The sequence below is a fragment of the Neospora caninum genome, chromosome VIII, assembly GCF_000208865.1.
Source record: "Neospora caninum Liverpool complete genome, chromosome VIII".
NCBI classification, from domain to species: Eukaryota; Apicomplexa; class Conoidasida; order Eucoccidiorida; family Sarcocystidae; genus Neospora; species Neospora caninum.
In genome coordinates, this window is record NC_018395.1 from 5,872,365 (window position 1) to 5,896,027 (window position 23,663).

Genomic DNA, 23,663 nt, shown 5'->3' on the forward strand with positions numbered 1-23,663 from the left:
AACAGGCAACTCGCGCAAACCCATGTATTATGTTTATGTCTTCGTATCTGTAAATAAGGAACATGTACACGTGGGGTCTGAAGAGAATGCACATGCTTGCCTATATCTATATCTATATATATATATATATATATAATTGCTTGCCTGTGTGAATACATATGTGGAGGGCTGTTCAATCGTACACACGTGTGGTTAGTTCTGCTGTTGGCATGCATGCATTCATGTATAAGAGGTACACACACATTTCTATATATATATATATATATAGATGTATGTATAGATGCCACATAGAGAGGTGTACCCCTGCACGTATATAGTATCCTGTCTGTACAGACGGATGGAAGCGCAGTTGTGCGTAGAAACAACTCACAAGAAGAGTTTAGTTCTTGTGATTGAGGGACGATTGGCCTCTCTGGGATTCTGCGAATTCGAAACTTTTCAGGGCAAGTAGCAGGCGGCGGCACAACACGAAAACTGGCACCCCGCATTCTTCGTCTTCCCCCGGCTGTACCTCTCCAGTGTCTTCTTCCTCTTCTTGCTCGTCTTCTTCCGCATCTTCTTCCTATGGTTCCTCTTCATCTCGCTCATCTTCTCTCACCCAGAGGCGACTCGTGGCTTCAGCCGCGGAGAGGGGGGACAGCCCCGCGGGGCGCCGGGGTGCGAGGAGGGCTGTTGCGGGGAACGAGGCGTCCGACGCCAGTCGAGAAGACAGACGGGACGAATCGGCTTCTGCTGAACATGCTCCCGATGGCACGCGCCCGCGGGAGAGAAGACGGCGTGCTCGAAGTCGCGTGGGCGGCAAAGGGAAACGCACAGGCAGCTGCTTGCATAGGGTATGAAGGACGGAAGAGGGCCGCCAGGCCGAACTGAGAAAGAAAAGAGAGGTGGAAGGGAGCGAAGAGTGAGGGAAGAACGGAGACGTGGCGGGGACAGTGGGGGCGTCACACACAGAAATAGACGAAACAGAGAAGAGAACGCCTGCGAGAACAGGTGGAGAGAGATCACGGGAACAAAGAGATTCCAGAGGGAGTTGCCGTTGGAAGGGGGTTGTAGGGGGGGAGAGATAGCGGCCTAGGGAGACGAGAGACACGAGAAAATGCAAATCGAAGAACAAAAAGAGTCTCGTGCCGTCTTCTGTTTAGGTAAGCAGCAGCGTGGAGGAAGCCGGGTTGGATGGAGGACAGAAGCTTATAGAAGAGAAAACGTCGTGGAAGTGCATTCCTTCAACCTCTGCAAGTTCTGCCTCTCTGTGCGGTTGTTTGTTTCTTTCTCTCGATGCCTACGGCCTACAGGGAGAAAGACAAAAACAAACAGAAGCGCCGTCCACCTCTCCGTCTTCTTCGTCTTCTTCTTCCTTCTCTTCAACTCCTGCGCCAGAGAGGATGCGACAAACCAAGAGGCTGACTGGTTTGTCTTCTCTCTACAGCCACATCATGTCTTGTCTGTCTCTCCGTGTCTTCCTGTTGCCTTCGGTCGTTCTCGTTCTTGTGGCGCTTTTGTCGTCGCTTGCTCCCTCCTCTCTCTGGAGCGCCTCTCGCCCACAAAAGCAGGTTCCTCTTTACTGTAACAAGACTCGCGATCTCCCCTTGGCACTCCTCGACGGTTCCCCCTCCCTGACTCCCTCGTCTTCCGCTGCTGCGGCGACAGAGGCTTGTCAGCCTTGTCCGGCGCATGCAGTCTGCTCAAATGGCGAGATGCGTTGTCTGCCGCCCTATATTCCGGTCTCAGCGCAGTCGTCTCTCGAGAGTCTGTTTGGCCGCTTTGGCGTCCCTGTGGCGCTCCTCAGGCGTCTCGTTCACCTCGCGCCCCGCTCTGCGCCCATCCACGAAGACGCGGCTCTTTGCGTCGAGGATCTCGCAGCGAAGGAGACAGCGAAGCGGGTGACCGAAGCTGTCGTTCTGTTCCTCCGGAGAAAAGCTGGCGAGGCACAGTGCGCCGCCTTCTCTCCCGCCCTCGCCGAGTCGAGTCCCTTCGCGCCGGCGCCGGAAGGGGAGTGCGACGAGGCTGTTGGAGCTGGACGACCGCAACGGACCACATTCGGTTTTCCGAAGAAATGCGAGATCCAAGGACGAGAGCGAAGAGACACATTCACGAGGAAGCCCGGAAAAGGACGCGCAGAACCCGAGGGAAGAAAAGACCATGCACAGGAACAGGGAGCTCGAGATGGAATTCCTGCTTCCGGACACGGTGGCAAGAGACAGCGGGAGAGAAGGGGCGAGTCTCTCTCCGATGGCAGACCCGCACGAGCGGCCCAGTCGTCCGAGAGCGCCACGAGATGGGAAATCGTCCAAGCCGCTGGAACCAAGGACTTCGAAGACGACAACGTCTACGCCTACGTCTTCAATCACTTCCTCGACGAAGAAGTTGCTGAGAGAGACTTCTCTGTCCGGGTACGTTTCGAGCACCGAGGCTTGCCTTTCATCTCGTGCTATCCTATCGGGGACAGAACAAAACCGTAAATGCATGCGTAGGTGAAAGTCCATAGAGGTTTGGGGGCACTGAGAGGCAAATGGAGAGGTGGATGAATGCAGGGAAGTAGAACGGCAGACAAATCGCGCAGAGCCAGGTGCTTATCCGGTGCGGTCCGGAGTGTACGCACAGGCACTCAAGTGGCGACGGTTGCAGCGTCCGTGTTTGCAGCTTCTTTCGTGGATAGGTGTGCATGGGCATTACCTCTCGGTGTCCTCGATGCGTTCTCCTTCTGTTTGTCTGCTGTTCCCCCCCCCCCCCCCCCCCCCCCCATTGCGATCTCTCCTTGCAGGTTGAGCAGACTTACTCCTTCCAGTCCCTCGATCTGGTAGCTCCGGCTGAAAAGTCGGCTGCTGCTCGCCAAGAGCAGACAGAGGCTCTTCTGCCTTTGTTTCTCCGTGAACAGCGCCGGTCGCGAGGGATCACATACACGTACACATACACTGGACGCCACGCTCTGAGGCCTTGGTCTTGCACACTGTATATCGCCGTAATGTACCGTCTCGCTCCAGCGGTTCTCGCTCTTTTTCTTCTCCTCCTTCTCTCACTCCCTCTCGCCTTCTGGCTCCGTCGGGTGTATCTACGGCACAAGTTGCGCGAGTTGCTGTTGAGTCGGCAGGAAGCGGAGTCGTCGGAGTTGTTCACGCTGCAGCGAAACTCACTAGCGGCGGCAATTTCTCCCGGTACATCCTCCAGAGAACTTTCGCACCTGTTGGTCCGGTCTCTTGTGACCTCCCAAGCAGGCCGTTGCCTTCGCTGGTGGCTGCAGAGACTCGCCAGAAATGCAGACGAAGTCGACACTCTGTGCCATGACTTGCTTGTGGACAAACACATCCGTTTGCATACAGCACGAATCGGGGAGCAAAACTTTTGGTGGGCAGAAACTGGAGGCGCTCCAAAGCCTGCACAACGGGAAAGTCCCTCGCAGGCTCCAAACACTGTGTCGCTGTCAGCTCCTTCCGGGGCGAGCGCATCTGTCTCGCAAGACCTCCATTCGCCGCTCTTCTCAGGGGCACCACCGGCGAAAGCAGCGGCCTGCCGCCTCCAGCGGGAGATGGCTCCCCGGCAGCCTCCATTTCCCACGCTTTTGGAGATGTGTGGAGCAAACGGACCAAGCGGCGGTTGTTCCTCGTCGTTAGGGGGGGACGGGATGCCTGCAGAGGCAGAAATGCTTGCGATCCTTGGGGATCGGGGGCAGGAGGGATGGCTCGACGAGAGAGTACGGCGATCGAGTGCCTATCTGTCTGCCTGCCGTCTCGCGGATGGTCTAGATGCGGAAACCATGCGGGGACATCCCGGGAAAAGTGGGATGCGGCGTCCGACATTGGGAGGCTCAGACGATGCGTACTGGAGAGAGCAGCGTGGTTCGTACTTGGAAACGTCCACCGGCACTCTGGGACAGAGAGCTACCTTACTTGGAGGCGGAAGCGATGCTGAAGGGTCTGGGATCGATTTAGCGAGAAATGACATCTCTAGCGGATCAGAGGCCGCTCCTGGGCTGAAGCCACTTCCCGCGGCTACGGGTGGGCGTAAGCGTCTATCGTCTTCATTGGATCGGGGAAGTGGAACTGTGGGCCGCGCGCAACAGGCGGTTGGTGTCTCGGGTGACAGCCGTTCCAGTGTCGCTGCCCGTGTGCGCCAAAGCTCAGTCGTGAAAGAGACGGCAGAGCGCGATTATTCTCACGCTGCTTTCTTTGCGATGGCGAACCGCGGAAGAGAAAGGAGGCACGACGCGACTAGGCAGGCTGAGACAACACACGCAAGGGGAAGTGGACGGGGGGGTTTGGGGTTCCTGCCGGGAGAGGCGGCAGAGATTACACGTGACGGGCGCTATACGGGGACTGCTCAGTATGATCAAATCCTTTTGCCTTCGCACGAAAGACGCAGAAGCGAGCGTAGGCGCTCGACTGGTCTGCCAAGGGCGGACGATGACGGAGACCACGACCGAGGACACGCAGTTCTGTGCTGACACAAGAGCTGGAGGTTCTCTCGGCATGTCGTGCTGTGCTTGTTATGGAATTTGCTGCTGCGAAAACGAGGAACCTTGCAAAGGTCGAGAAGGACACACGAAACTGTGTGCGAGACAGAAGACCTGTTTCGACGAGCTTGGTTGGGAAACAGTTCTCCTGTATCTTTGTTTGGCCTTTGTGTGTCGTTTCTCCATTTGTGTCTCCTTGTTCGCCGATATTTATCGGTTTGTCGTCCGAAAAGTGGCTACCTTCTACGGCCTAGGAGACAAGCCGTCACTTGTGGCATGCATTGAAATCGGTTTTCCTTAGTTCAGAGGGAACGTTCCTGTCGATTAAAAAACCTTCATGTGACATATAATATCTGCTTGATGCGAGGTGCCATGAGTCAGTTCTTGCGTCGGCAGGAGTGTTGTGAGCATGAACCCCGCCTGCGGGGAGTGCTTCAATAACGTAAGAGGTCAGAACTGCTTAGGTATGACGTGTTTGGCCTGGAAGGCATATTTCAAAGAGACTGAAGACTGGAAAGGCGGCAGAATGACCCGAAATAAGAAAATGACGCCGACACGGAGTGCATACGTTTCCACACGCTACACATCTATGAAAGCTGGCCAGATCCACACATGGTGACTTCACCACAAAAATCCCATTATCGGATGGTTGAAAGAAATCACGTCGGCAGTGTGTCAAAACGTTAAGGTTCGTGGTTGTCGGAAAAAAACTATATATTAGCAGAGTGCCCAGGCGCGTGTGAGAGCAACTAATGCGATTGTCGAACTTGCCAAGCATAGAGTCCGTAACTGCATGGCGGATATCATATCATTCGCAGTTGCCGTGGGGAAGGTTTGGGGATTTGGGGGAGGGGGGGTTGTATGACGTCCCAAATGAATCATCGTATCTAAGGTGTACCCATTGCTCGACACATTGACATTTGTACCCAACTGAAGCAGATTCTAACACATCTGACGGTATCAGAGTCTGCAAAAATTGTGCAAGTTGTTGAGCACACCAAAGAGGAGCTCGGACAACGTTCACACAGGAAGCCAGAGGCACTGCAGTGAGTTCGTCACCTTCGGTAATTGGATCTCACTTCAATACGTAGTCGCGTCTTCTAATCATCAAGAGAGAAATATTCTTACACAGAAATGGCCATTTCTTCCATAAATTGGCAGCATGCTGACGAGGCATCCTGAAACGATAGGATCTAGAAGAAAGTCGGCGCCCAGTAAGGCATTTCATCCGTACCGACCGCAACTAACTGTTTCAGTAAGTTCCCTGTCATACGATGCTGGCTAACGGAGAGCACCGTGCCACCACTGTGACCCCCAAAGAAGAAAGCATTCCAATCAACAGGAGGAAACATCGGGGGTTCAGCAAAAAACGGGGTTAGTACGCTGCACCCCGTGGCCAACAGATCGGAGATGTTCAGTGGGTATCTCTGTACTTTTCCACGTTGATCTAGGGGGATACCCCCTATGCAACCTACATGAAGGCAACATGAAAGCGGTTTTCCGGTCCTGGAGAGAATACACCAGAAAACGCGACCTAAATGCGTTGTTGTGGTTGCTTCCGTCTACGTGCTTTATTGCTGGATACGTGTACATATTCGTGTGATATCCCGTTGGGAAATAACACGCGTGAGACCACTCAAGCGGGTGTCGCCTCTAACATCACGGAATCCTTACATCTTTCGTAGAGGCGCTTTTTTCTGGGTAGGTGGGGACAGTTCTTAGCGATTCACGGTTCGTCAGGGAGTAGAGCGTGTGGCACCTCATTGCGTCTGTGGAATCCACGCACGTGTCGCCGCCGTTCCTTGGGTTTCGTTTCAACGGCTTTCAGTTTCCAGTGGTATGCACCTTACTGTGAAGCCGTGCCATGTTTTCGGGCAGCAGCCTGCATGTTTGAGCATTTCCTCAACCAGGCATCTGTATAGAGTACCGGTAACTCGTCCTCTTCCTCGATTTCAGGCGACGCCACACGAACGTGGCGCTTGGAATTACGCTAGCGACGTACGGTTAGTAGCTTTATTACGGGATAGTGGAAGTGAAACGAGTCACCAAAACCTCCGAGATGTGCTTTCGGACGAAATGACCAGTCCTTGGAGAACCAGTTTGTGCCGCCCTCTACGATGCACACAGCTTTCCGCCGGTGGTTCAGCCCCACTGCTTCGATACAAACATAGGAAATCCGGACATTCGTGCGACTTGGTCTACACGTGCCAAAGCATCATGGATTGTGTGTGCTTGTGCCGGCCCTGGAAACGCACCAGATGGCTGGGTTCCGTGTGTGTCTGTGTGTGTCGACGAAGCAAACTCTAGGACTGCTCTCCACGATGTATTCTTGTGCAAAAACCGGGACCAATCTAGAACCATTGGCTACCTGTTTCATGCCGAAGTGACCTCGTCTACCTGCATTTCCACACCGCTTTAAAACGCCTCGTTTAATCTTTATGCGTGTGACTTCTTTAACACCGTCGTGCACCCTCGGGAATCGCCTTTCCTCTCACACATCTGCAGAAATTTACGCGTCGCTGTGTGTGGCCGCCGTCTTCTTACTCGCTGGTGGCCCTGCGACATCTCACCGCGCACGACTGCAGTTTCTTCTCGCTCGGATGGGACGTGGCGAGGGAGACAGGCGCGACAAGAGAAAACGCGAGTCGAAACTCGCTAGCCTTGTCACAACGCGTTTGTCCATATATGGTGTGGAGTGTAGAGAACGGGAGGAGCGAGACGTCTCTTTCGATGTGAGAAAAAGGACGTGCGGAAAGGCACTGGCGACGCCGCACGCCCGCTTCCGCTCGCGTGCATTTGCCCGACAGACGAGGGCAGGCACCCGCGTCATGTTTTACCACGCGAGGAAGGGAGAGCGACAGCCGCGTCTCGATTATTTTTTTGTCTGTGCCGCCCGGCAGTGACCTCGGATACAAACGTTTCAAAGCGTTCTGCACTCTCCCGAAAGGGTTGCACGGGGCTGTTGGAAAAAGTCTGTGTTCGTGTGCAGAGAGGCGGAAACGGCGCGTGTTTCCGTGGTGACGTCCCTTCTCAGTGACGCTCGACGATCGGGCAGTACGCTGTGCAAACCTCTCTTGTCGAGAGGCGGGTACGCATGCTTCGCCGGTCTAGAATTGAGCAAGCGACGGTTTACTGTCACCTGGTCCCAACCGCCACGTTGGGGAGAGTGTCGCAGTCCACGGTGCGGGGTGGAGGACGAGCACGGCAGACCACGTGGGTATCAGCTCTTTTATCTGCCGAGCGTCGCACGCCGGGGACTCTCCCACCACCGGTTTTCCACCTGGTTTTTCCACCACACGGTTGTAAATTTGCTCTTTCCGAGACATTTTTATGGAGACGCTTTTCCAGTCCGTTTTTCTTTGGTCTTGGCGATACTTTTTTGCGGTCAAAGAGGAGAGGACGAGCTTCCCGATCTGCAAGCAAAATCCCAGCCAGCCCAGCCAGCCCAGCCAGCCCGGGTCGTGCGCGGCGCATGTCGCCTAGAAAGCGACACTCTATTCCTGACGGAGAGAGAGGGTGGACACAGACCAAACAATAAACAGTGCGAGAGACTGGTCGCGGGGAGAGAGAGAGAGCAGGCCTCGGATCCAAACGACGCGCGGCAGCACAAAGGCAGTGGACTCGCAAAAAGAGGCGCACCTGACCGTCCCTCTTTGCGGACATTAATTCTCTTGATTCGTTGTACGTGGCGTGGGCAGGCGCGCGAGCGTGGGGCGGGTGTGGTACGCGCTCTCGTTTTTCAAATAAGTTCGTCTCTGCCCTCCCGAACTGGAAATGCCGCGCTCGGAGAGCACGGCCCTATCCACAGTTCGCGTCGAGACGAGCGAGGACAAGAGCACTTTGTAGAGTTTTCCGACGGAACGGCGCGTCCCCTTCCGGATCTGTGTCATTTTTTCCGCATATTCTCGTCACCCGGTGGAACGATGACGCGGGCAACAGCCGCTCCGCGGGACGAGCGTGTCGCCGATGGCGGGGGGGGAGCCGGGCACTCTGTGGCCGAGTTAAGCGACTCTTTTCCAGAGGAGAGTTCCCACAATGAAGCATCCTGCAGAGAAGCAACGCAGGAAGCAGACTTCGAATCGCTGCTGCCGGACGATCATTGGGCTGGAGCAGCCACTGCGAAGCCACCTGGAGATGACTCCTCAGGCGACCTCGGTGGGTACACCGTCAAGGGGACAGAAAGAGCGGGTTCCTCGCGTCCGTCGCGGAGACGGGGGAGTCATTCGGCCGATTTGGTCACAACCACGAGCGCTTCGCATATCTCAGATCTCTCACAAAGCCTCCTCGATTTATTGCCTCCCGCCAGCGCCGCGTCGTCGCTCGCGTCGTCGCCGGGCGGGGGGAATAAGGATCTCCTTTCGCCGGCTGGAGGTGATCAGGGGGGTGGGAACTCCAGAGAAAATGCTTGCGATGCGCGAGGGCCGCCTACTCCAGGCGATACGCCGCCTTCCCGAGAGGATCGCCCAGGCCTCTCTTCACCTGGTGCAACGTGTGAAATCGACGAAACTCTCCAGACGGTCCCGCAGGAATCTCCAGTCGGCGGTGCCACAGGACGGAGTCGAGGATCAAGTCTCTCTCAGAAACGACTGTGGGGTTCCTCAGGTGCCAAGCGCGAGAACGCACCAAGTTCGACAGTCAGCAAGTCTGCTGGCGGCCTGGGCCACAAAGCTTTCGGCGTCCCAGGCAAACTCACGGTGAACGCCGAGGAAACCGAGAACAACCTCTTATCGTCGGTGGCAACCGAGGCCGACTGGCGGTCGCCTGTCGGTAACGATGGCGAGGGCTTGCGGGGCCGTTGTGGCTCGGCTTACCAGGGTAGCGATGAGCCGACGAACACCGGACAAACTCGCTGCAGCAAGAACGCAGGTGCGTCGATCTCTGGAAGCTCTCCGTCTGGGGCCGCGCCTGGGAACGACAAGACGCTTCATTCAGGTGAAAATACGGCCCCTTCAGGGTCGAGTAGACGGAATGGAGTCGGGTCCATCCCGAACGGAGCGGTAGCGTCGGGAGGCGCCTCAGCGGGGGGGGGCCGTCGAGATCCTCGTGCGTCGCCTTTCCCTGGTGTCAAGTTCTGTAGCTCACGAAATGCGTGGATTGCCCGGTGGTCGGAGAACGGCCAGGAGAAGTGGAAGACGTTCCCTGTTCGCGACTCGACGTTCGAAGAGGCGCGCCGGCGCGCTCTCGAATTCAGACAAGGGAAGGACCGAAAGAAGTACGAGCGGCTGTGGCAGCAGTTGAGTGCGGATGCAGATGGAGGAGCGGGACCGGGGAAGAGTCCTGGACCAAGTGCGTTGGGGGGTGGATCGTCTCCGAGTGGCAGTGGCGATGGCGCGGGGGGGAACCCCCTGGGCGGGCTCGATGGGTTTCGAAGCCCCGCCGTCTCGTTCTCTCCCGGAGGAAGTGTACGCGGAAGTGGAGGGAGCAGTGGAGGCCTGGGAAGTCCGTCGGGGGTGGTGTCTCAGGATATCTTCTCCAGACTCAGTCCAGCAGCCTATTCGGGAGGGCCGGGACTCGACGATACTTTGGAGAACAGCCGGGCGACCGCTGCGGGACTCTTGTTCAGCGACTTGCAACAGCATCGATGGCTGGAGGAGGCGTTGCTAGGGACAGGAGCCGATGGCAGCGCGCCGCAGCTTGCCTCCCCCGCGAAAGGCGGCTTAGACGCTGCGCTGCGGGAACGGTTTTCCCGGTGGCCACCGACGACGTGCAGCCGCCTTAACGGGGTAGATTGCGGAAACGGAGGAATCATCGAGTCTCAGAGCCAGAACAAGAAGCGGAGCTGTGCAGCTGCGGGGCTAACCGGGTTTTCGCACTTCTCTGGCCTGCTGGCTGGCGCGCTGGAAGAGGCGGCTACGGGGACCAGTTCCCCGAAAAAGAAATCCAAGATGCATCGCAGAGAGCTCCTCGATGGCCTCGTTCTCACCGGCATGGATGCTGATCTCGAACGGCAAAATGTACCCCCTCGCGTGGTGGGATCTGTCGACGGGCTGGCGGATGAAGCTGCTGCCGATTACGTAAGTGACCGGTTGAGAACCTTTCAGAGACAGTCAACAGTCAAACACACAAGCCGTGTTTGCTAGGTAATAACGCAAGCCTGGATCTCGTGAGTTTTGATTTTGTACACGGTTCCTATTGCGCAAGGGAGGGGGTTTTTGCGTCTGGTCCGGGGCTGTGTGGATTGCGCAGGCCTTACTCGCGGGGGGGGGGGGGGGGTGGGCGGTTAGTGATCTGGGGCTGCGAGGCCGAGAGAGGCATTGTGTCATACCTTGCTGTTTTTTTGTGGGTGGTCCTGTGCAGTTGACTGCAGATCAGACAATGAATCCTCTTCTTGGACTTGGATCGCTCTTTCAGTCCAGCTTCCCTTTGACGTGCAAAAGAGAAACTCGCGTCGCTGGTGAGTCGCTTTTAGTGAGTGCGGAGAGGCGGGTTTGCCGGCGGCTGTCGCTACAGGCTGACTCTGTGATATCAGACACCACCGCCGACATTAGGAAGCGTCGGAGGCGTTCTGTTTTTTTCTCGGGCGCCTGGGGGATGCGAGCTCGTCGGCACGCGTTCGGTTACCACCATACGGCTGGGGTGATTCCAGGCGTTGATTTGAACATGGACTGTCCCTGCTTTGTGTCCTTGCTGCAGAGGCTGGAATGGACATCGACAGATGGTCACAGGCGTCCCGGGGATCGTTTCTGGGTGATCCGAGTGCAACGGAAGATGCATGCAGGAACTTGCTAAATGCAAAGGCGCTGGGGATGTATAAAGACGCCCTCATTCTAATTCTCGATGACCTGCTTTCTCATGGGATTTCTCTGCTGAGCCCGCGAGGGGAGAATGGGTCGTCGTCTGTTTGCGGCAACGGCATGACGTGGCGGGCCAAACAAAAAGGAGCAGAGAGACCCATGCGCCGGGTAGTGGAGGCCCTACGACGACACGTCCGGGATGCTTCTGTTTTCCGAGTGGTGTCACCTTTCATTAAACTCTTTGAGACATGCATCCTCGAGAAGAAAGTGCCGAGCCAGTTTGACGCCCGGTCGCAGATTCTCTATCTCAACGCGTTGAGCGCCTTGTACGAGATCGCTATCCCGGCGGGAGGTGGTCTCCTAGGGCCGTGAAGGAGAAAGCGACAGCGCGGTGTGTTGTTCGCGTCATTTTGAGACCAGGGACCGAAAATGTTTTTGTTTTCTCCGTAATTCTGTTCAGCCACGGAAGTTTTCCTTGTGAAGATTTCGTGTGTGTGTGTGCTCGGAGCGCTCGGCGATAGGTTGCTCTGTCTTTCCGGGCGTGTGAGGGCGTGTGGCTGCAGTCGGGGGTCTTTTTAACTGTCGTCTGGCTCGGCTCAGATATCTCCTGTAGTCGTGCATTGAATAGAAGCACTATCTCCATCCAGGGATTGGTTGTCTTTCTCGAGAGAGCAGACACACAACAGAGGGTTAACAGGCAAGGTTCTGTTCCTATTCATGTTCACGTATTACGTGTAATTCTCGGTGGGAGACAGGGACCTGCGGATTGCTGTAGTTCGCGGGAAGTGTAAATCTCAATTCATGTATAAACATGCGGGAAGTTTCGTTGCTTGACTCTCTGTAAGGTCTGCTGTTTTTTGCAAGAAGGGGAGCCCTGTTTTTTCGGTGCGCAGATGCTACTTCCCTTCACGCGTTGCTTTCCATTTCGTCTCGACGCAAAAGTGGAACGTCGACAGTTTGAGATCTTGCAAGGGTCCATCGGTCGTTCCCGGGATGCCTCAGGGAGTGTTTCGCGGTAGAAGCGCATCGTGGCGACAGATGGCTGGCAGATGGGAAGTATCGAGAGAATTGATGCTTTCCAAACCGAGAAGAAAGCCCTGCTTTTTTCGGGTGCATGTCGCCGTGCGTGTGTCCCGCCGCGTTCGAGTTCGTGCTTTGGGCCGTGGAATGCTGCTCCGTTGTTTAGCATGTAAACGAGGAGGGAAGGACACACACAAACGGGCGTCAGTCTTCTTGCATTCTTTTGATGTGTTCCCGAGCGAAGGTTTTTCATCAAAGTATATAGGGACTGTTTTCTGAGGGCTGCATGTCGGGTACAGCTCGTCTGTTCCACCACGATTGCCGAGTGTCCGAGTTTGGGGCTGTGAGAGAGAGTCTAGCCCACCAAAAGAGAAACTGGCATGCACGGGGAAGAGCACGTCAGCCTATGGGAGTCGGCCTACTCAACGTGGCTTGGGGCCTTGGGGGAGAACAGTTTTCGATTTTTAGGGAAAAGAGAGTTTCGTTCCTTCCTTACCAGGAGCCATCGAGACGTGTTGCAGTGTAGCGTTCCAGTACCGCGTTGTTGGCGACCAAGTGGATGTAGATACATTGGTGCACACGCCAACGAGTTTCCGCTTCATTTTCGACTCTGTGAGGTCTTGCGATCCCTTTGCGACTCCGAAATTCGAGAAATGAAGCCAAAGCAAAGCGCAGGGGGTAGACCGGAGACAGCAAAGTGAGTGCGCGCCTCCGCGTGTGCTTTTTCCCTTTTCGTTCCAGGATATCCCCGTCATCGTCAGGATGCGTTCTTCAGTCGGATGCGTACGTTTCTTCTGGATATCTTACACAACATATGTTCCGATGCGTGTGTACATTTCAACAGTGAAGTTTTTCGCGTTTAAGGGTGTGTGCTTGTGTCTATGGCGTCCTTTCCGGCTCTCTCTGCGAGAGTCGGCGCGAACGGCAGCGAGTGGGCTTGCCCGTGAGGACGGAGTGTAGGCAGGCAAGCGCACGCGAACGCGATTGGCTCCGTCGCGTTCCCGCAGAATTCTTAACGCCCGTGGTTCACGCTAGAAGTTATCTCTGGATGCGTGGAATTTTGGAATCTAACCACACCGAGAATTTTTGCATGTATATGTACACTGTATACATGTATGTGCAAGTATCCGCCGCTTTACGCAACAAGTCAGCGAGAGTGGAGTGAGGGATTCACACATGACAGAAGATCGTCCGGTGGCGTTTTTCACACATGCGCCATGGTGTCCCGAGGCATGCCGAGGTGCGGATCGTACCAGGGGATTCCTTCACACTGCAGTCGCCCGACGCGGTCTTGTCACTTTGGCTGGTCTTTTTTCCTGGGTAGCAGGCGGCTGCATCTAACCGTTCCCGTGTACAGATGGCTCCGCCTGATCAGTCCTGTAGTGGGAGTGGCGACAAAACCGTTTTTCTTTCCGTGGCGTTACATAATGTACTGCGTCGGTATGACACGGAAGTACAGTTCTGCTTATTCATGCTAACAGAATTGTCTTACCAGTCGTATAGGACTTGTACGTGGACAAAATCCCCGTCAAAATGCTGCGGTCCACCTCATAGCGTGACGCGGCTCGGTTTAGGGCCTGCGGAAACGGCCGTGAACCAGCGTGGATTCGCCATGCACAAAACAAACCAAAAAACCTTTCTTCACAGAATGAGTGTTTTCCTGCTGTCCAGGGGACTGCCACCGGGAGGCACCACCGATGAGGCATGCCCGAATTTCTGACGATTAGACGGAAACGACGGGGTTCAGGTTCACACTCTGCCGCTGCACTTAAGGTGATTTCGCGTGACTGACAAACGGTGTAGGGACTGCGGCGAATGAGCACCCGGACGATAGAGCGCGTAAGCGGTTGAAGCTGCAGGTCACTATCCTGCAAAAAGCGGTATAGCTGACGTGTATATCTGGCGCGGTTTCTGGTCATTGGTACGCCGTCGGCTGTTGTCGAATCACACCCGTACCAACACACGCTCTCCTGGCAACTGTGATGACAGACTCGAAGCGGAGTTCGGTTTTCGTGCCTAGAAGGGCCAGAGGATGCGGAAGACCACGAAAAGTCACTGGAGCAACGTGCCACACAAGTATGCACAGTGAAAGTATGCTTTTCCAGCAGGACGCGGCGCCTGAATGCTGGTTCGCAGCAGCATTTCAGCGTCCATATTGCCCTTTGGTGGTCCGGAGACGTTCTGATTTTGCTTCCTCAGACTTCTGGGTGGCATTTAGAAATTGATAGCTTTTTCATGCTCTCTATGTAGTTCCCGTGTTCTAACTGTATAGCCAAAAGCTGCGAGTCCATCTCTCCGCTTGCGTAGATCCAGCAACACTTAGAACGGGTTCCCCGACTGTTCACCCACGAATGGCTACCACTTTGCCCCTACACCGCAAACCCTGATTTCGCTTCTGACGCTGTTCTAGTCGCACGCGCCTACAGGCGAGAAGCCCGCACTGGATACGCTGGATCGAATGGTAAACAAAACCGCATTGAAGAGTGCTGCAGAATGAACGTGACATATATGGTAGAAATAGTGGCTAGTTGGAGAACGCAGGAGATTGCTTCACAGCTCATAACCCCGCGAAACAGTGGAGGCTTCAAAAAACTGAGGCTCTCTGTGTATCTGCTGACATATCCGCGTAGTGAACGCTGTGTCTGCCACCCACCAATGCGTTTCCGACGCACGCAACAACGTGAACATGTCTCCGTCTCCTTCAGTTTTCAAAACCTAAACTGGAGGCAGGTCGTCTACGCGCTTGGCTCTGACTCTGTTTCTCCGCGAATCCCGGCGCACACCCGTTCGACAGACGCCTTCATATTGTGGACTGGCTCTTCTCCGCGGACCACCAGCACAGGCAAAAACGCGTTGCCCCCCTTTTCCGTCTCGCGCTTTACTTTCTACATGCATCGGCCGATACGCGCACTAGCTGACACAAGCACGAGCGGCTGACACCACCGTCTCTGGGCCCGACGGAGATAAGGTATCCCCTCCCGTTCTCTTTTACGCTGGAGCCGCCAATAGGCGCCATCCCAGGTGAGCTCTCTTTTTTTGACTGTCCACATAAGCAACACAGACGCCTGCAGTTCTTAGCCGCCCACGAGGCTCAACCCTCGCGTCTGGTTCCTCGCCTCGCTGATGCGAACAGTCCGAGTTTCAGATGGACCCGCCTCGGCTGGTGTCCTTGCATGCGCGTACCATGAGGCTAGAGGGCGGCTTTTCGTCCTTGTTTTTTTCGTTTTCTGTGCATATGCACGGCCAGTGACAACAGGGCGGTTGGTCGGTATCTCGCTTGAGGTCGATTCCCTTTTTTTCCACGCTCGCAGTGACCGGCGCACAGGAAAACTCGAAGGACTTGCCGCATGCCGCCTCTAGCACTGTGGCTCTAGCCAATATGCGGCCGCCTACCAGAGCCCCTTTTTTCCCTTTTTCTCTCCTACGAGGAAGAAAGACACCGTCTTCTTCCTATCGACTTCCTCCTGAAACGGAGAGGTCAGACGCCTCAAACCAGCGAGTGCTTCCCGCCTCGCGTTGCAAACAGCCGGCGCTGTCAATCACAGACCGTCCGGCCTCTCCTCGGCTCTCCTGTTCTCGCCTTTCTTCGCCCTTGTCTTCGTCCTCCTCTTCCCCGTTTTCGCGTCTCCGTCTCTCACATGTTTCTTCTCCTCCGTCTTCATGGGCATGGATCTCGCCTCCGTTGGGCCTCGGCCGCTTACTCGCCTCCTGGGCTTCCCCTTCGTCTCTTTCTTCCCAACGCGCTGCTTGTCTCTCTCCATCCCCCTTGTCTCCTTGCCCGCCGCTTTTGCCGGAGAGCACTGCCGGAGCCGACACTCTCCCACGGTCTCCCGCCTCTCCAGGGAGCGCGGCTGGGTCCCCCTCGACGCAAACCTGCTCGAGTCGCCTCGAGTCACAGCCCCTCTTTTCGACTCGCCCGCCTCGGCGGGATGCCCTAAAGGGACCACTGCTTCGCGCACGAAGCCTCCTCTGCGCGCTGGCGCCGGCGGCAGGCTCAACTGAAGGGTGCGCTGAGCACAGCCTTTGTTTCTCCACGAGCGTGGAGCGAATGGTTCTCGCTTCAAACCCAATCCGAGGTGCCAGTCCAAGCTCTCCTTCAACTGATCTCGGCGCTTGCCCAGTCGATCTGCGGTCAGGCTCTGCGCGCCAACCCGTCGACTCTGTGCCAGAGTCGCGAGTTCGCGGAATATCGCCGTCTCCTCAACTTCCTTCTCGATGCTCGCTTGCTCACTCCCCTGACACCTGCTCGACGCACACGACTCTTTTGAACAGCCTCTATTTTTCCCCTTCCTTTCCTTTCTCGACATCCTCTTCTCCCTCCTCTTCATCCTCGTCTGCTCCCTCCTCTTCATCCTCGTCTTCACCCCCCTCTTCGTCCGCGTCTGGTCCCTCCTCTACGTCTTCGTCTTCTCATTCCTCTTCATCGTCTTCTCATTCTTCTGCATCGTCTTCTCATTCCTCTTCTTCGTCGACATTCTTTTTCTCTCGGCCCCACAGTGCAGAGTGCCGCGCGTGTCCTGTGTCTCGCGCTCCTCCCAATCCGTCTCCCCCCCAACTTTTGTTTTCTCTCCTTCCCTTTCTGTGGCCCGCGGCCCTGTCGGATCGTCTCCGCGTCTTGGGCTCCTTGGCCTGTCTCGTCACTGCGAAGGTGCTGACCATTCAGGCGCCTCTCCTCCTCGCCAGCCTTGTCGACGCCTTCCAAGTGCTACCCCACGCTGCCTCGCCCCTCTCTGCAGGAGTCCCCTCGGCCCTGTCCCCGGGAGACACCTCGGCCCTTTCGCCGTCGGCGTCTGGTTCGCCGGACACGCCGGTTCCTGCGGAGAGGCTGCACGACGCCGAGAAGCCGCGCACATCCCTTGGCGAGTCGGACGGGCGCGACGAAGGAGCGACCGCTCGGCTGTCTCCGTCTCTCGAGACGGGCCGGCCTGCCGCCGCAAGTGTCGAGCGAACCGAGACGTCTGGCGGCGACAGCGACCGGGAAGATGCTCACGCTCTACACGCTGCTTCCCATTCGTTGAGAACTGAACACCTCGGAAATGCAGCTAGCATCGCCTCCGTTCCAATAGGAATTGTCTGTGGATTCCCCGTTGCCAGAATTGCCGCCACAGGTATGTTTTGAAAGCCGTTGCCTCTCTGCGTCTCGTGCACTTTGAGGCGCCACGAGAACTACGGACAGGCACATCCTCACGGGCGATCGACATGTCCATGAACGTTTAAGGAAGCTCGTGTCGTGTGGCCACGCTCATGGGTCTCGACAGAGCTTGTACAAAAGACAAACATCGACTCGTACATAGAATGGGTTTTCATCTGCATCGGCGTGGCCGCGGATACATACAACACATTCATACGTCAACCGGGTTACCGTCGAACAACATACGCTTGTCTCTCAATCATACATATGAGCGTATACATATATATATATATATATATATATATTTATGCATCGACCGTATGTAGCGATGCGTAAGTAGGTGCTAGCGAGCGCCTTCGGGACATTCTGTGTATTATCGTGCGACCACGGTTCACATCCGCCTACTTTCGCTCCTCTTGTGAAGGATTATGCGGAGAGCCGAAGCTTGGAAACTCGCATATATGTCAGCTACGTGCTCCACTCCTTCTGAATCGGTGCGTTGTAGCTACGAAGGGTGGGACGAAGCGTCGCTTTGCGTTAGTCAAAATGGGCGATATGTCTTTGCGCGTTTCTCCCAGGATTTAACGAACTTCGGTCCACCTTGTTTGCGCGCGTTAGTCAGAGCGCGAGCTGCGATTTTTCTTGCCACGCCTTTCTTCACCTCCACTCTCTCGCCTTCTTCCACGACAAAAGGGTAAGACATCAAAACCAGCAACGGGAAACCCGCGTGTGTGCATCCGCTCAGAGATGCGTGCTCGGTTACAGCCAACAACGTTTCTTCGCATGCGAAGTACATGTGTCGGTCTCTACATCGGGCTATATATAGTCGCAGACACGGGTCGTTTCAGATAAATTTGTAAGAGCTGTGGGAGGAAAACAGCACGCAGGCAATCTGGCTGCGGCGCTGGAGAGTCGAAACGCACGGGACCGCGCGTCTGCAGCTGGACGGCATGCACAGGCACAGCGCCCGTGTCGGTGTCCCCCCCAAAGCCGACGAAGCGGCCTTGGCGTTTTTTCGGCTTCGCCCGCTCCGTGAAGCGCAGAGGAAGGACACAGCGAAACAGATGGAGAAGAAGGAAGCGAGAAGGCTTTTGAGTTTTGGGGATTCAGGAGTCTGCGCCTCGCGCGCCGTGGGCACAAAGTAGTCCTGAATTAAAAATCGATGAGAGCTCCTGACTGACGCCCAACCACAGGCTCACACGGTTGAACGACTCCCGATTCCCCACGACTCTGTGCATGCACGTCCAGGCGTGTTTGTTTCGCTGCGCATGCACATATCTCTGTGCGCAGCAAGCTACATGAGAGGCAACAGGGACGGGGGTGACAGTCGACTGGCAAAACTCTGTACGGCGAGTGTTACAGATGCGTCACTGCCTAGAAACATACCTTGCCATCTCTTCATGTATCTAGTCGTTGACGCCTTTGCAGGGAATATTTACATACATGAAAAACATGCATATATATATATATATATTCGCGTCTTTCTTGGGTTTCTCGCTTTCCGTATATAAGGTGTGGCCCCCTTGCACCGTTTCCCTCAAGAATCAACCGGAAAGGCAGACCTGGAGAAAAGAGGTGAAGATGCTTGTTCTGTGCACAGGCTGGCGAATTGTCTGTGCTGATCAGCCGCGGCATCAAGTCTGTCACCAGTCTCCTGAACGTTCTTCTTTTTCAGGTGCGTCCAAAAACCTGCATGTGTCTTGCGTGTTCTGTGGGAAACTCACGAAAGGGCGTGCCTCGAACGGTCTCACGTTTACGCTTCAGGGTGTATCTCCCTCGGTTGGTATCGGCTGCTACCACCTGCCTCTTGGGCGGTTCGCGGGCTGCTCATTGCCTCTGGAAGGCTGCGTGTCTTTGCCGTCTGCTGTGCCGGCTCGCTGCAGCTGGTACCAACGGTTCTCGAGTTTGCTCTCGTCCTCTACCTGCTTGGAGGGAAGGTCGGCGGCCCCTTCGCGTGCATCACTTCGCTCACGATGGCTGCCTACGTGGCCTTCACGACGGCGGTGACTGCGCGACGCACAAAAATCCGGAAAGCAATGACAGCGGCTGAACAACAGTCCGTGGGTAAGGGAGAACAGCGCGCCCAACCTGCGCCCGGGGGGGGGGTGGGGGGAGGGGGGGAGAGCAAAAAGCGAGGCAAGGTTGAGGGTGGAAGCTGACGAAGCGCCGCAGCAACCGAGATTCAGCGAGACTCAATGGAGGGCCGTGGAACCCTCAGCGCAGCAAGAGCGTAGCCGAAAGGCGCCGGCGAGGGAAGCAAAACACTCTGTGGGGAGAAGGGGAGCCATTTACTTCTGGGTTTTCGTCGCTGGTGTAGACAACTGTCTCTCGGCTCACCGTCAGCTTTGCTCGCGTTTCCGCTCCGAGGTGTGGAGGCGTCACGGTCGCACTGGGTAGAACCTCGGAGCCGGCTGAGCTAGCTGGACCTGGCGATGTCGCGTCTCTCACGAAAGCCCGATTGCGTTGCGGCGAGAATCAAAGGCGTTTCAGGTGTCTCGTCTGTGGTGGATCCTGTGGTGTCTCCTTTGGTGTTGTGGGGCATCTGGATTTGCAGGACTTTTGGTCGACTCGCTTGCGAACGCAGAAGCTGTGCGCTTCTTCACGGCGGAGAAGGAAGAGTTGGCGCGCTTCGCGGCCGTACAGAGACGCTACGCGGAGAAGAACATCCTGGTGAACGAGAGTCTGGCCTTCCTAAACTTTGGCCAGCAGTTCATTTTCAACCTCGGTGTCCTCGGCTCTCTCGCCTACACCGCCTCGCAAGTGGCTGCAGGCCTCCTTCCGGTCGGACACATTGTCCTCGTCAGCAGTCTGCTGCTCCAGGTGCGAGCGAACGCGAAAACAAAAAATTCAAAAGCGGTTTTGCTTCCGCCTCAGAGATATCCTCCTGTCGGGCGCAGACCCCTCCCGTTCTGTACCCTTCCCCTTCTTCCCTTCGACTCCAGTTTCCTCTCCCCTCGCTCTCCCGTACCCACCGATCTGTGAGGGGTGCTGGTGCACTCGCTCTTGAGCGCCGGTCCTGTTTCTCTCTCGCGCGCGGCGCGCCGGCAGTGCATCGTATTTCGTCCCTCTCACGACCTTTCCTGCAGTTGTTGCTTCTCTGTTTCTCCGATTCTCCGCAGCTCGCCGTGCCCCTGAACTTTGTCGGCACGATCTACCGGGAGACGAGTTTGAACCTGGCCGACTTGGAGAAGCTCTACGAGCTCCTCAACCACCACCCGCCGATCCAGAACCCGCCAAACGCGAAGCAGTTTGCATTGCAGGGCGGCGCGCTCACGCTCGACAATGTCAGCTTCTTCTACCCGCCTTCGGTGCTCCGTGCAGCGCCTCCTGGAGCCGCGCCAAGGCCCGCAGGCGACGCGCAGACACCGCCCGAGGCTGCGCGCAGACTCCTGCTGGACGGTGTCTCCTTCTCAGTAGCTGCCGGGGAGAAAGTGGCGATTGTGGGGCCGAGCGGAGTGGGAAAAAGCACGCTGATCAAGTTGCTCTTCCGCATGTTTGATCCGGCCAAGGGCGCCGTGCGCATCGACGGCCAAGACGTCAAGGAATTGGATCTCCATTCTTTCAGGTCGGCATTCAAGCCGCATATACAGTGGAGGCGAAGGCGCGGGAATATGCGCAGAGAACATAGACGCTTCAAAGGCCCTTCCAGCGCCAAGTCTCCACTGAGACAGACACGCTCTCGGTATTTGGGTCAGGCGACGGCGTTAGTCGCATGCAGGTGTGGACACATCTACCTTTCTATCTGCCGATAGTCATTTGTGTATACTATCACGTATTGTTTCATATATATACGTATATTTATCTATATATTTATTTGGGTAGGTGTACGAGTAACGGGTTTGCATGATGGCCTTGCGGAATTGTACAAGTCATGTTGTGCTGCCTGCATGCTGCTCCATTCGGGTCAGACGACACATTGGCGTGGTACCGCAAGACATGGTTCTCTTCAACGACACCGTTGAGTTTAACATCAAATATGGCTGCCCCAACGCGACAGACGACGAGATGCGGGTAAAAACAGAGGCAAAGAGCCGGGGAACGAGCTCTGAGGGAAGGCCGAGAAAAAGGAAGCCATCGCCGTCACTCTGCTGCGCTTTTGGTTTGCCCTGTGTGTGTGCTTCTTTCTCGTTTCCTTCCATCTCAGTTTCCTTCTTTCTCGGTTTGTTTTGTTGCTGTTGCTTGTGACAATGTTACGCGAAACCCAGGAGCTGAGAAAAGAGAGACAAAACTACGGCCACGTACTTTTTGAGGAACCGGAAGGAGAAAGTGTCCGGTTAGGAGGCGTGCTTGCGTCTGCCTGTCGTCCATCTTCACGCCGGTCACTCGTTTCTCTTAAGAGACATATGTATGCCCATACATCTCTGCTTAGATATGTGCTTATAAATCAGAGCATCTCGGTATATTTGTGTAAACACTTGTGCCTACAGTGATGTTCGCATGAACATATATCTGTATATCGATGGAGGTGCCGAGATATGGTTGTTCGATTCAGCCGGTGCGCGCGAGAATCAACGACGAGTGATTGGTGAGGCTCTCGTGGTGTTTGGTGTTTGCAGGCTGCTGCCAAGCAAGCAGAGATCGACGACATGATTATGAGCATGCCGGACGGCTACAAGACGGTCGTGGGCGAGCGCGGCCTGAAGCTGAGTGGCGGCGAGCGGCAGCGCATTGGCATCGCGAGGTGTCTTTTGCGAAATCCGGCGATTGCGATATTTGACGAAGCAACCAGTGCGCTAGACTCCCACACGGAACAGAAGATTTTGAAAGTGAGAGACAGGCAGCAGAAAGGCGAACAGCAACAGAGACAAAACAGCCGAAAGAGGGACGGGAGCAGAAACGTACGGGGGCGCACGGGGGCTGGGCGATGCGCAGGCTGTGGCACACTGGCACCCACGGGGAACTCCGTTTTTTCAGTTGGCCGAGACTTCATCTGCTTGCGTGGTACGCAGACCTCACAGAGGTGCGATTGTCGACACAACGAGTAGAGCAAGCGACGAAAACAAACGGGCGGCTCACCGGGGGCAGCAGTGATGCCAGGAAGGGCGGGAGAAGGTAGGGTGCAAACGAAGGGTGTTTGCACGTACCCACTTCCGTCGCCGGAATTTCCGTTAAGGTGGGTATGACGCACAGCGGTGAGGCCATCCAGGCAGTGATTCGCGTTTCTTCTCTTGTGTCCTCCTTTTCTGTCTCTGTTTCAGGCATTTCGTGCGATGGCGAAAGGCCGCACCACCCTCGTGATTGCGCATCGGCTCAGCACCATTGCCGACGCCAACAAAATCATTTATTTGAAGGACGGAAGAATCGCAGAGATGGGCACACACGACGAGTTGCTTCAAAACCCTGATGGCCTGTACAGGGCTCTCTGGGAGTCTCAGCAACATCAGGATAAAGGTGATGCCAGGCAGGCGTGGCGTGAGCCAACGCTGAGATAAAAGGGCGAGAATCGATGAGGAAGAGGCGCCGCTACTCAAGACGCACACGCTGTTTGCCTCAACGTGGTTCCGTCCACGTGCTGCGCTGGGAAAAGAAAGGCACTGTGGCGACTTCTGGTCTCGCCACAGTCTTCGTAGATAGTGGGGGCACTGCACCAAGCGAGGAGGCGAAGAAGATCGATAGAAAAGAGAACTGAAATTGGGTACTGGCAAGAGTCAGAACAAAGCAGACACCACCAAGAGGGATGCAGAGACACGCCCGTGGCGATGCGCCATGGGCTCTGAGAGGCCGCAGGCCCCTCGTTTGATTTTGTGAAAAACGTGTTCAGGTTTTCACCCCCCTCGCGGTACATATCCGTACGTACATTCAGATCGATATGTGCATTTCTGCATGAAAAGACGTATTGCAAGAGGTATAGTGTACAGAGATGCATATTCGTTTTACAGATGTGTATCTGTGTATGCGCAAATGCATACGGATCCATACAGATAGATGTAGGTCTTTACACGGTACAGGCAGGGATGTAGACAGGTAGGTGGCTAGGCAGATAGATGTCCACTCTGAGATAGAGCGATATTGTGTATCGTAGTGCCGATGCCGTGATGGCACTCGAAATACCTTTTCGGAAGGTGGGAACCGAAAAGCGTGGTGAAAAATGCTAAGGAGACGAAACTCAGATTTTCCGAAATAAAAACGCCCGAGTTTCGCTCGGGTGCAAAAAATGCAGAGAGGTGCGTTGTCGGCCTTTTGCTTACGCGTCGCCTGCCTTTCCGGATGCTGACGAAGAAACGTTTCCACCTGGAGAGGCCTCTCTCCGTGGAGTTCCTCTACTGAAAACTCATCCGGCAGGGCCAGACGAGCAACGCATCCAAAGCAAAGCATTATGTCTCCCGGTGTT

The 23,663-nt window shown here is 55.6% G+C and overlaps 3 protein-coding genes across 3 annotated transcripts; all 3 read left to right on the top strand.

The window, feature by feature from the left end:
* Nucleotides 1-1,382: 1,382 nt before the first annotated feature.
* Nucleotides 1,383-4,438, top strand: NCLIV_037330 (conserved hypothetical protein; the record flags this gene model as incomplete). The annotated part of the gene is made up of 2 exons (XM_003883934.1): nt 1,383-2,390; nt 2,762-4,438. 2 exons carry the CDS (start codon nt 1,383-1,385, stop codon nt 4,436-4,438), a joined length of 2,685 nt encoding a protein of 894 aa, XP_003883983.1.
* Nucleotides 4,439-8,370: 3,932 nt separating this feature from the next.
* On the top strand, nt 8,371-11,553 carry NCLIV_037340 (uncharacterized protein; the record flags this gene model as incomplete). Its single annotated transcript, XM_003883935.1, has 3 exons — nt 8,371-10,461; nt 10,745-10,841; nt 11,081-11,553. The coding sequence occupies 3 exons, from the start codon at nt 8,371-8,373 to the stop codon at nt 11,551-11,553; spliced, it is 2,661 nt and encodes an 886-aa protein (XP_003883984.1).
* Nucleotides 11,554-16,249: 4,696 nt separating this feature from the next.
* On the top strand, nt 16,250-22,764 carry NCLIV_037350 (Abc transporter, related; the record flags this gene model as incomplete). The annotated part of the gene is made up of 9 exons (XM_003883936.1): nt 16,250-17,309; nt 17,911-18,026; nt 18,933-19,007; nt 19,216-19,396; nt 19,887-20,152; nt 20,452-20,897; nt 21,241-21,343; nt 21,889-22,098; nt 22,531-22,764. 9 exons carry the CDS (start codon nt 16,250-16,252, stop codon nt 22,762-22,764), a joined length of 2,691 nt encoding a protein of 896 aa, XP_003883985.1.
* Nucleotides 22,765-23,663: the final 899 nt, after the last annotated feature.